The following is a 12,780-nucleotide window of genomic DNA, read 5'->3' as shown; positions in this document are numbered from 1 at the left end:
AAGGAAACAAAGTTGCTCACTTTTTGCCACCCCAGGGATCCAAGCAAGCAAACAATAGCCCTCTATCTTTTTTGGAACAACCGCCGAATGTCCTTTTGAAAATAGTCCATGATAATAAGATTGGCTCTACAAAATATAGGGTTGTATCTACTACTTTATTTGCTAAGTTAGTTGAACTGGGAACTCTTTTGTAACTTGCAATCCTAATGTAAACAATATGGTGACCGTACCTACGGATGAGCCCAATGGGACTCTTGCTTTATGTAATAGAATTAGTTAATGAATGAAAAGTTATTATTTCTAACCCAAAAAAAAAAAAACAATAAAAGTAATTGCGCAGAGACCCTTAGATTTTCTTCAATTTCCTCTATTAGACCAATAAATTGCAGCATTTTCGTTTTCTCTCACTCCCATGGCTGCTATGATGAGTTCTCTCACCCTTTTGCGGTACATTTTCCTCCCCCGCCCACTTTCTCCTTCTTTCCTCTCCACTCATTGATAAAGATGTGATTCTTTTTCATATATGCAGAGGCCCTTCAGTAGTGAAAGCTTTGGGTTTCATAAAGGCATCAAATTTCATACCAACAACTCCACCAGCTTTGGGTCTTCCCCTTCATTCTCTCAGGTTTTGTAAATTTCTCTTAAAAACCGGACTTTAGCGGCTCAATATAATATACATATTCGATTAAACAGACATTGCTTATGTGTTGTTCTTGGTGGGGTGAGCTTGTACTGCAAGCTGGAGCTGCTGTACTATTAACTTTGTCTTGTTTTTGTTGAGGAATCTATCATTTTCTGACACGCTTCTTGGGTTTCTTGTAGTCTGATTAATCCTTATCAGTATTCTAATTATGGTGTTTAAGATATTAAATTTGACTTGCAAATTATATTAGTGATAGTTGAAGAATCTTAAGTAATGGCTGAAAAGTTATTTGATAGACAATGAATAATTTTATGAATATCGAGTTACTGACAATGTAATGGTGTCAAAACATTAGGGGTTGTTCCCTAATGGAATGTGTGTCATAAAAATGGGGGCAGAGTGATACTGTTGTACTAAATACTAATCCGGACAAGTCATTCCATACATTTTTTGTCATCTGAATGCAAGTTCCTTGATGGTTGTCTGAGATTGTACAGTGTGGTGGAGCTACCGAATCTTTTGAATATGTCATCTTCGTCGAGGGATCATTACTGTTCTTGGTAGTCTGAGTCTTTGTTGTTTTTATTTCAAAGTGGAATGCTTTTTCTGTGTTGCTTCTCTTTTACTGCATTACACGCAAATAGGTGATTGTAGTCATGTCAGTTGTCATTTGAATGCTATTACCCTTAATCGTTATCATTCTCTTATTTTAAAGCTGTAACTGAAGCTATAAGCCAGACTTCGACTCCAACATATCATAAAGATAATACTTTGATCCTCATAAGGATTTCCCAATTGTTTTTGATGTGTTTAAAATCCTTTGTGAGGAAAATTATAATCAGGAATAACATTAATTAAGGGTCTATATCTGTCAGTGAGTTTGCATTACCTGTAGTAACTTGTGCGTGGGAGGTAATCTTCTTCTATGTGGGTAGAGCCTTATCTTGTAATTGCAAAGGTATTGTTTTGCATGGAAGTTTCTTTTTTTCATATGCTTTCTCTATTGCTGGTAATGATGAGCTCTTATCAACTGCATGGACGGACTTCACGAGATAGGAACTTTAGTGCCTTGACAAGTAGATCAGTACAGCTGTGAACTACTTTGTTTAGTTTTAACCTATGGAATACGAGCTTGATTATTCTCACAAGCTCAGTTATGAATTTGTACTACTTACATAGATTAGTTGATTTTACATGTTACGTAAACTCCAATTAGTAGCAATCAAGTCGTATCCTAAATCTTCATATTCTACACAAGATCACTGTTTCGAATCAAACAATTTCAGGCAAAAATCTGATATAGTCTCGTCACTATCTTATAAACTACTTTTGCAGTAAAATACTTATAAAAACTATTTCTGCACTAGAAAAGAAGTTTCTAGCGTAGCCCCTGAGCGTGAGAAGTTATGATAACCGTTTTCTATGTTTAATTAAAACAAATGCAAATCAGGAGCTTACTTATAGGAATATTTGTAATTTAGAATGCGCTTTCTCTGCTCCCAGAGTTCCTCTTCAAGTTTCTCATTGAAATTTGTTTTCTTTTGTTAAAGACAGGTCTTATGTAGCTGCTGCACATGATGAGGAAGCAGCTGCCAGGACAGCTGCCGTAAATGCTGATACTGGAGCTCCAACCATGTACTATTTTCCTGTGGATAGTTCTATTACTCGATAAGTTTAGATTGTCAAAACTTGAAACAAATTAACAGAGTGTTTGTATCACTCTTTCTGATTGACTATAGAATTTATGTGTTCCTTATCCTTATGGAAATAGAAGTCCTTTAATTTTATTGACTACTGGAGATAATTATTGAAGAAGAATCACACTGTAGAGTTATCTTTTAAGTAAAACGTCGAAGTTGTTGGCACTAAAAATTGTAAGTCAATACCATTATTTTGAACTCTGCATCTTTTTGTGTATTGTGCTTTTCTTTAGGATAGGTATCTTTTTACTTGCGTTTCTCATTTCAAAAACCTCCCTAGTGTATAGGTTTCTCAAGAACTGGAGTCCGGATTTTGGAATCAGATGCATTAGTACATAAGGTTTTTTACGCACATAGCAGTCAGCAACAATAAAAAGGCTGATTGCTACAACATCTGTTATTTGTTTCCCATGAAATTTCCTGATTACTTATGGTAGATGATAACTAAAAGTGCATCTCTAAGAACAACAGCTATGTCTACTTTTGAGAAGGATGTGACCTAGATAGTAATCGGATTTCTGACTCTTCAAATGATTAATTCAATTCTCCCTTATCAAAAAAATAATTACTTCAATTCTCATTAAATATCATCGTTCAGCTTTTGTTCAAGATGTTACCTCATATTTGGCCTCCAATTGTTCCATCTAATATATTTTGTACTATAAATCACCTAACAACTTCTATCTTAAAGAGAAAAAAGGAAAGATTTGATGTTAATTGGATATTTGAATTTTACAAGGCAACAAGTGTTTGTTGTGAGAAGAGTTTGTTTATATGCTTCTTGATTGCCTTCCTTGAGAAAGAATGATTATACTGATCTTGGTTAATTAAACGAGCTGCTTAAGTTCTTATTTCATAGTAGTAAATTTGACATGAACATCCACAGTTTGACTTGCATACTTTCTGTCAGACATGGTGACTGAATGATCATCTAGGCTCACCGCATTCTGATTAATTTGTTTCTGCATTCAGATTTGATAAAATCATTGCAAAGGAGATACCTGCCTCTGTAGTATATGAGGATGAAAAGGTCCTTGCTTTTCGCGATATCAATCCTCAAGCTCCCGTTCATGTTCTAGTTATCCCGAAGTTGAGGGATGGATTAACAGAGCTTGGCAAGGTGGTGCTTTTTTTTTCCTTCATCTACTTTTCTGATAATATTATCGCTGTGGTATGTATTCTAGCACACATTCCATGCCTAGTTTCAGCTTTCAAGGAATGCGCATCTTGACTTTTGGTATAGCACAAATCACAAATTTTCTCTGCTAAAATTTGGGGTGTGAGAGTCTATACTATTTATCCCACAGCAGAAATAGATGACCACAATATCTCCACAAGTTGATATCCCTTTTCGTACCGACTTTTGCCCCTATAATTGAGTTCTGTAGAGCCCCGTTGGTCAAGGCAAACACATATTTTGGATGATAGTACGAAGTTGTAGCACTTGTATGTGAAAAGTGCGTATAGTTTGCAGTGATGATTTTGCTGAGTAAAGAATAGAAGTATTTAGGGAGAGAGTGGAATCTAGGGGCTGTGAACAGCTTTATAGGTTAGCAACTTAGCAGTTATCCGGAAAAAAGTCCATTTTGCTGATGTTCATTTCTGTGCCATTTCCTCTGGTAATTGATATCTTGCAACTGGTTCTGTTCCAATCTTTGAAGGCTGAACAAAGACATGAAGATATATTGGGTAACCTCCTTTATGCTGCCAAGATAGTAGCAGAGAAAGAAGGCATTGTCGATGGCTTTCGAGTTGTCATTAACAGTGGTGCTTCTGCATGTAAGTCTATCTCCCTTCAAATACTCCCCCCCACTCTCCTCCAAAAATGTGAACCTAAGTGCTATAAGGGGAATTTTTTGTATAAACTATGAAGAGAATACAATGCTATTTACATCTCATATGCATCTAAAGTTTTCTTTCTGCATCTTTTTTAGGAATCAAAAAGAAGTTTGACAGTACTTACTGAAGTAATTACTAATTCTCTCTCTCTCTCTCTCTCTCTCTCATAGGTCAATCTGTATACCATCTTCACCTGCATGTACTTGGCGGGAGACAGCTGAAATGGCCCCCCGGTTAGAATCATTCTTGGTTACCTTGCCTGCAAGTTTTCCATTTCTCAGCATTGATGTAAACATCGCACGTTGTTCAAATTCTGTGGCCTGCCGTTATTAAAGTACTATTGTTAAAAATGATTCAAGTATATTTGGTGAATGACTCAGACATTTTTCTTCATTGCGCGGATTTTGTGAAGGATTTTGACTGTTTTTCTTCTCCATACTGCCGTTTATTTCTGCTGTTGGTATTATGTATGTGCTATGCTGAACCCCTACTCTGCATCACTTATTTCTCTAAAGCTCTTTCTTAATGTAGCTAGACATTTGGTTCTCCCATTTTAGAATAGCCGTAAAGAACGAAGCATTAAACACTATGGGATTTTTTCCCGAGTAGCAGTTACCTCCTGGTGGAATAATCTAGGTGCGTTTGAGCTGATTTGGACACTACTATCGTCATCAAACAAAAACATCGAATTCCCAAAGTTGAATACAATTGCGAGATTCATGTCTGATTTAGTCAATTTGCGGCAGGCATTGATAATCCTTTGTTCCTCCAAGTTGTAACTACAGTCAGATCTCATCATCCCTATATAACAGTCATTCATGATAAACCCAAGTTTTTCTCGGAACCGATTGTTATTGCTGTGTTATAATATATATCCAGTATAACAACACTTCACTATAGCATTCAAAAAATATCGGAACAAACGCAGATGTTAAAGTGAAGTTTTACTGTATTTGTCAACCATTTCGGTTGAATACTTGTATACTTAATAAAACCTAAAAGCACCATTTGATTTTCTTTAATTGTTTGCGATTTCCTTTATGGATAGAGATATATTGAGTTATATACTCATATTACCATATTTATTCTTATAATAATTTTACTCTCAGTATGATATGAATTATATTGCCTTCCTTCAACACTTGAACATTGTTGATATGGAAAATATATAACGAAACATATATTCAACCCTTAATCAGAAGTCTCGAATTTAAATTCTAAGAAGGAGAAACCTTTGTTCGAAATACTAGATGATTATACAAAAAACTAAAAAATATCAGGAAAAAATGATCAAAGCGTTATAAAAGTAATTCAGAAAATATAATTTCCTTTTGATCTTTTCATCACTTTTCCTTCACCTTTACCATTCACTTTCCCCTTCCTTCCCTTCTCTTTTCCATTTGGGGAAAATAAGTTGAAGAAGAACATAGGAGTGTTTGGAGTTAGAAGTTGAAAAAAAAAAGTTACTAAAGTTTTGTGAATTAAAATCATTAATTCCCTTGAAATACTACTCCTATTAAACAAGTTTTTCAATATCAATTAAAATAATGAACAAAATATTAACAAATATTGGTAAACCCGACCAAAAAAAAAACAGAAAGAAAGTTCTCCATTCTGAAAGGAAAATTACAGATTTCTCATGGCCTGCCTCTAAGCTTCTTGTGAGTAATCAATGAATCCAAGACCCAAACTCAGATCACCTCCACTACCCTCTCCATCTTCTCCGCCCTCTCCCAAATCCCTAACCCCAAATCTCAACAACAAAATGCCCCCTAGAAAATTAAATCTCAAACCCACTACTCTTACACTTGCCACCACTTTGTTCTCTATCTTAGCTTTATATGTTTTCTTCAACACCTTCATATTCCCTAACCCACCAAACAATTCCACTACAAGAAACTCTTTATTTGGTTTCGGAGAAAAAAATGGCCAGAATTTTCCACCCGTGAAAGTATATATGTATGATCTGCCTAGGAAGTTTACATATGGGGTTATTGAGAGCTATGCATTAGCAAGGGGAGGTGAAAAACAGAGTGGTGATTCGTTGCTTAAGTATCCTGGGAATCAGCATTCCGCTGAGTGGTACTTGTTTTCTGACCTGAAACGGCCGAGTCGAGAACGGGTTGACTCGGCCGTCACTCGGGTTTTGGACCCTGAGGAAGCTGACCTTTTTTACGTGCCTTTCTTCTCATCGTTGAGTCTCGTGGCGAATCCGATTCGACCTGGTACTGTTGTTCCACCCGGGGATAGGCCTGTGTACAGTGATGAGGAGATGCAGGTGGGAATTCACTGCTATTTGCTGTGGAAGTTTTTTTTTTCGAATTGGGGTTAATGTGATCGCATTTTTTGGACTCTTTTGCATATTTGTCAGATTTTCTTGCATTGTGGTGTCATCAAGTTAAAGTTTTGATCTTGTATATCTGTAACTTGTAGTTTGTCAGATGTGAAAATTATCAAAATGCTGTCAATTGTAGCAATCAGGGTGCTAGCATTTCTTTTGAGTTTAATGCAGCTTACTTGATCCCTTATATGCCTATTTGTTTGGTTTTTTCATTATTCGGGCTTCTGGAATTGCCTTGTTTTGTGTTTTCCAGTTAAAGTTTTCATCTTTTTTCTGTCATAAATTGTGTTTTTAGTCCGTACTTGTTAATTTAGCTATAATCAATACATTGTGTTTTAAATGATCTATCCTGGTTGAGCTTCTAACATGTCCATTTTGGGAAACATAGATTAATACACCCTGATCTGTTTGTTGCAAATGTCTTGTTGAGAATTATGGTTCTCAACCCTCAAGGTGGTGGCCCGTTTAAGAGTTGGTGTGACAAACTTGCAAACCAAGGATTGAGAAGACCAGTTGAATTCTTTCCATCTGGCTTAGACTTGGTGGGTAGAATTATTCACCTGCGTTAGCTGGTACTCAATGTATTAGTCGAGGTGTGCACAAGTTGGGTTGGACAACGTTGTAATCATTAAAACAAAAAGAAGAAGGAGAGAGAGAATTTTGGTCTCCTCATGCTTCTTAAATCCATAAATGCATTTGTTTCTGTTCATAACTTTTTTGTTCAGAAATGAATTCTTGCATAAAAATGGCATGTGATGGCATGGTTCATGTTGCAGGAGTCTTTAATTGAATGGTTGGAGCAGCAGGAGTATTGGAAAAGGAACAATGGCTGGGATCATGTATTTATATGCCAGGATCCTAATGCTTTATACAAGGTTGTGGATAGGGTGAAGAACGGGGTGCTGTTAGTTTCTGATTTTGGAAGATTGGCTCGTAATCAAGCATCACTTGTTAAGGATGTCATCTTGCCCTACTCACATCGGATCAATACATATACTGGGAATATTGGCATTGAAAATCGGAATTCCTTGCTCTTCTTCATGGGCAATCGATATAGAAAGGAGGTAATTGATTGGAAAATTTTCTTTATTTGGTATTTGATTATCTAGTGTCTGCTATGAATAAACACTTTTAACTGATTAACTGTCATCCATCCTGTCTAAAGTCTAGAAAGCAACAGCACTTGAAGGAACTAAGATATCCTGCATTTTTTTTATAAGTAAGATATCCTGCATTTCCTTGTGCCGAGTTACTACAGACGGGCACAGATTCATAATTTCATTCTTTTTCTGAATAAGACAGATTTTATGGCAAGGTGGTTCTGAGAGATATGCCTTTGATGAAGTTTTCCTTCTTTAAGCTTGTAAGGAATTGATAAAACTAGGAGTGTGTCTATATCATTTACATATACCAACCTACACGAAAAATCTAGTAAAATTATGCAGTTGTACCGACCACGAAGGTTGGAATCTATCCTGCCCTCAAACATCTTTGGTGTCTTTCTCTTTATGAATAAAATCCACCAAGTACTAGTTGGGATGGTCTTCCATTAGTTCACCGGTTGGTCTGCTATGCTAGCCTGTCTTGATAGAGTGGCTTAAAATCTTTTTTTATAGGTTATAGAAATGCTTAAGCTATTCAAACTTCTACAGAGTATTTCCACTTGTAAGCTAATCTGTCCTGACCATTCTCATCACTTGTAAGCTATTCAAATTTCTACAGAGTATTTCCACCTCCTACATTCCAACCCCCTCCCCCAAATGGGGAACTCTGGGAAAGAAGACTTTGTGATTTTGACACAGCCACCAAGGCAATAATGAATCACTGCACACAGTTTAAACTTTAGGACATATGGTTCTTAATCTGATGCAGTGAACTGATGGCTGAATGACATTGTACTAGTGGTACAAGTGCAGGACGTGATGTGTGAGTTAGTCGCACGTCACGGTTTCGAACCCTACCATAGGGCCTGTTATTTAATTTGGTGAAACGAGTCCATTATCCACCGAGTTTTAATAGTGCGCCAGGCACTAGGGGATTTTTCGGTGATTAACAGAACTTGTGTATGTGCTCAAGTTCCTTGAGCTAATACTAGTGAAGAGCATACAAAAGCGCCAACCCATTAATGACTGGTCAAATGGTATCTGAGGTCAATGGATGTGTTGAGCTTGTGTGCAGTCATTACATAATCTTTAAATTCTTGCTCTCTGCTCAAAATTTAATTCTCTTTACCTCATTTTGTTTTCCTTTTTCTTTTTTAACTTAACTATTTTCTTTATCTCTTTTACTGCCTTTGTTCAGTAAATCTTTTCTCAGAGATTCAAACCGATGGAAGAGATTTATTAGAGTCCCACATTAGTTGATGGTATAGGTTGTTGTCTCCTTATATGATCTTTGGCAATTCTTACCTCATGAGCTAGCTTTTGGGGCTGAGTTAGGCCCAACGTCTACTTTCTCTTTTTTAGGCCCATGCCTATCCCTTTTTTTTTGGTCTACTCAATGTTGGGCTTCATTTTATGTTTTCCACTCTCCAAATGTCTACGCCTGTGCATACGAGAGGGAGGGGGTGTTAGAGTCTTACATTGGTTGAGGATATTGGCTGATGTCTTCTTATATGGTCTTGGGTATTCCTCTTCTCATTAGTGATCTTTGGGGTTGACTTAGGCTTAAGGTCTATTTTCTTAACAAGAATAACGTCTTCCCTTAAGACATCTCATTTGCAGAAATTGATACTACTAAATTTATTCTGTTAGGATACTTTATTTGACGAAATTGGTTACACTATACTTGTCAGCAAAAAGAAAAGAAGAAAAAAGGCATCGCTCCTGTTTATTGCTATCAATTCACATCAGAGTTCCATAGTTATTTGCGTAAAGCTTGTTTTGCTAATGTTTCAGGGAGGAAAGATTCGTGATTTGCTTTTTCAATTACTTGAGAAAGAAGAAGATGTCATAATTAAACATGGTGCACAATCTAGGGAGAGCCGTCGTGAGGCAAGAAAAGGGATGCACACTTCAAAGTTTTGTTTGCATCCAGCTGGTGATACTCCATCAGCTTGCCGACTTTTTGATGCTATTGTGAGCTTGTGCGTCCCTGTAATCATCAGTGATTACATTGAATTGCCATTTGAGGATGTTATAGACTACAGGAAAATTGCAGTTTTTGTAGACTCTAACACAGCTGTGAAACCGGGGTTCTTGGTTAAAAAGCTAAGGAAAGTACGCATGGAGAGGATTTTGGAATTCCAACTGGAGCTGAAAAAGGTATTTACTAGTACATAATTCTTCTTCCTGTTACAGCCATAAATTAAAGTAGTCATGCATATATTGCACTAGTACATAATTAGCCTTTGTTTTCTTGCTGCTATGATTGGGAAGTGGTAAAACCAATAGATATACACATGCACTCTACAGTGTGTCTCTGTGTGTGTGCGTGCGTGTGACGTGTGTGTTTTCCTTTTTTGTCTTGTTCAAAGATGTCTTTTGACAGAGACAAGAAAGATGCAAATGAGTGGAAGTTATATGGAAATACCTATCCCACTTCTGCCTTAAAGATGGGAATCTGCTGTAGCAGAAGGGTATGGTTGGGGAATTTCAGACAGAGAGAAGAAAAAGCAAAAGGAAAAAAGAATTAGAGAAACAACATCAAAAGCTGATGCACATAAGATGTGTGAAATAATCTTGATAATTTGACAAGGAGAATTGAGCTTATTAACCCCTGGGGGTGACATCATATCGAGGGAGTAATCCGGCAAGAACAGAATCTTTTCATTATTATTTTTGACCTTTATTGGACTCTTACGAGTTATACTTCTTTTATAGGGAGACATTCCCTTGGGTTGCTCTTTTATTATAATTCTTTTAACTTAACCAATAAATTATAATTCCTTAGCTTAATCAAAATATTAGCCGACTCCAACTTGTTCGGATTGAGCTTAGTTCTTGTACCTTAATAAAAAAATATAATTCCTTTACCTATCGCACTAAAGTGCCTAGACAACCATACATGGATTATAAATACAGGGCTAGAAATATCGCTAGGAGGTATGGGCAAGGACCAGTGTAGGTTTGTTATGTCCCATTGTCTATAGGGCTGTTCTCTACCTGTTGGATCACTGAAAACATAGATATTGTGACTGCATGCATCTCAAGTTGTCTCTTCTAATGCTCAGATCTGCAAATGGATGCAGTTTTTGTTCTCAATTTGTGAAATTAGTTTGTAAAGTTTGGGCATTGCTTCAAGAGACAAACAGACAAATATTCAGTAAATCGGTTTCAAATTTAGGTCAGATGCCAGGAAATCATAAGCAATAGGTACTGTAAATGTAATCAGGGTGAGAAACATGTATCAACAGGTTCTGTAATTTTTAGTTTAAATTTTTCATTTTCTTTTATTGTTTCTTTTCTAAATGTTACTCCTTTGAACACTGTATATAATAGTGCCAATAAATGGATACGCCCTTAAATTTAAGCTAAGGTGTTCAATTTCATTTGAAAAAGTTCAGATATGAGATATCTGCTGAATGAATCTTGTTTATTTGGAAACATGCTCTCTAAGAACTTGATGTTGACTCATTTAATTGCAAGCAAAGGCATAAGATCTCTTATCCAGCTAATTCTAGTGCTTTATGTCAGCAATTTAATCATGAAATGGAAAAACTATTGGTGGCTAGAACAGCTAGTTGATGCATGATATAGTTCCTTGCAGGTAGACCACACTATGGTCTGTTCTGGATAGGTTACTGTGTTGCTTGTTCCTCCATCTTATCTTTCCTGAATGAACTTCACGTGTTTCATGCTTTAGCTTATGTGGACTCTTTAACATCTAATCAACATAAGAAACCCTTTGATTTTCGTACCAACATGTTCGGATCTGTTTTTGTTAGTAGAATGAAGAGTTTTACATTTGTACTCTTGAAATTTGTGGCATCTCCAGGTGAAGCATTACTTTGAATATGAGGACCCAAATGGAACCGTAAAAGAAATTTGGCGACAGGTTTCTTTGAAGTTACCGCTTGTTAAGTTAATGATAAATCGTGACAAGCGACTGGTGAAAAGGGAGCTCCCTGAACCAGACTGCTCTTGTCTGTGTTCAAACCAGTCAGGGATCTTGACGACATTATGATCCACACTGGCGACATTTTTCTCAATCACCTTCCACACTGGAACATTCGTGGAATGTCTGCTCATACCTTAAAGATCCCTGATTCTCGGGGAAGAAGATGGTAGATCAAGAGTCTTGTGCTGATAACTTGTATCTGCGGATATTGCTGCTATCTGCATCCATTAATTTAATATCCCTGCTAAATGGTAGAAAATCCAGTTCATGATGAAATAAGGATCGGTCTAGTATATTTTGATATTTACATAGTTTTACTTATTCATTTCACACTACCTGGATGCATCGTATGCATGTCTCTCGAGAATTGCTGTGGCTAGCTAGAAGCAATTCTGTCTGTATTTACATTGTTGTACATCATGATATATAAAATCACAGCTATATGTAGGTTTTTGCTTCCGAATATCTGATCTTTCATTTCTTATTCTGGAAGTTCTTGGACAATGATTAAGCAAACAAAGTGTGGATTGTGAAACATTTCCATAAAGGGGAAGAAGGTTACTACCTCCGTCTCAAAATATTTGTCAATCTCGAGAGTCAATTTGCCTAATCTTTGAAGCTAAATTGATTTGGATTAATCAATATTTTAAACTAAAATTTACATATTCAAAAATTATATGAAAAGTACTATAATCTGCAATTCTACTCGTATCAATATGGTAAAAAATTACATGTTAAAATGTTGGTATTAATTTATATAGTTTGACTCTCCAGAAGTTAAACATGACAAGTATTTTGGGATGGAGGGAGTATTTTGTTAGGTCTTATAAGCTACTTCCCTAAGAAGGTTATATTCTTCTTAGAAATTTATTTGCTATGTTTCAATTAGGGGTGTTTGTGGTTCGGTTTAAATCGATTTTTTCTTAAAAAGAAATCAAATCAGGTAAGTCGGTTTTTCAAATATTGGAATCAAACCAAACCAATTAAGTCAGTTTTTTATCGATTTTTTCATTTCTCGGTTATTTGTCGGTTTTTTTCTTAAATATGATACATATACTACCAAACACATATTTCGATGACTACATTTTCAGCGTAACATCAGTTGCTCTTTGAGAAATTTATTATTTATCAAGATATATTGATGATAATTAAATGAAATAGTGATGAATAATTTAAGGACTCAATTAAAAATAAATTAT

At 36.1% G+C, this 12,780-nt stretch overlaps 2 protein-coding genes across 2 annotated transcripts; both read left to right on the top strand.

The window, feature by feature from the left end:
• Window positions 337-4,618, top strand: LOC109209602 (14 kDa zinc-binding protein). Its single transcript, XM_019372913.1, has 6 exons — window positions 337-447; window positions 530-625; window positions 2,198-2,278; window positions 3,316-3,463; window positions 4,005-4,122; window positions 4,353-4,618. The coding sequence occupies exons 1-6, from the start codon at window positions 413-415 to the stop codon at window positions 4,418-4,420; spliced, it is 546 nt and encodes a 181-aa protein (XP_019228458.1). The 5' UTR covers window positions 337-412; the 3' UTR covers window positions 4,421-4,618.
• Window positions 5,713-12,065, top strand: LOC109209593 (probable arabinosyltransferase ARAD1). The gene is made up of 4 exons (XM_019372904.1): window positions 5,713-6,460; window positions 7,300-7,587; window positions 9,421-9,786; window positions 11,459-12,065. Exons 1-4 carry the CDS (start codon window positions 5,855-5,857, stop codon window positions 11,645-11,647), a joined length of 1,449 nt encoding a protein of 482 aa, XP_019228449.1. The 5' UTR covers window positions 5,713-5,854; the 3' UTR covers window positions 11,648-12,065.

The sequence above is a fragment of the Nicotiana attenuata genome, chromosome 2 (genome assembly GCF_001879085.1).
Source record: "Nicotiana attenuata strain UT chromosome 2, NIATTr2, whole genome shotgun sequence".
Taxonomy (NCBI): Eukaryota; Viridiplantae; Streptophyta; class Magnoliopsida; order Solanales; family Solanaceae; genus Nicotiana; species Nicotiana attenuata.
This window is presented reverse-complemented; position numbering and strand designations above follow the sequence as displayed.

Bases quoted from the DNA above. Each gene is read 5' to 3' on its own strand.
- LOC109209602 (XM_019372913.1), top strand. From the start codon at position 413: ATGGCTGCTATGATGAGTTCTCTCACCCTTTTGCG. The intron at 626-2,197 runs GTTTTGTAAATT...TGTTAAAGACAG, and splicing joins CTTCCCCTTCATTCTCTCAG to GTCTTATGTAGCTGCTGCAC. The intron at 3,464-4,004 runs GTGGTGCTTTTT...CAATCTTTGAAG, and splicing joins GATTAACAGAGCTTGGCAAG to GCTGAACAAAGACATGAAGA.
- LOC109209593 (XM_019372904.1), top strand. From the start codon at position 5,855: ATGAATCCAAGACCCAAACTCAGATCACCTCCACTACCCTCTCCATCT. The intron at 6,461-7,299 runs GTGGGAATTCAC...TTCATGTTGCAG, and splicing joins ACAGTGATGAGGAGATGCAG to GAGTCTTTAATTGAATGGTT. The intron at 9,787-11,458 runs GTATTTACTAGT...TGGCATCTCCAG, and splicing joins TCCAACTGGAGCTGAAAAAG to GTGAAGCATTACTTTGAATA.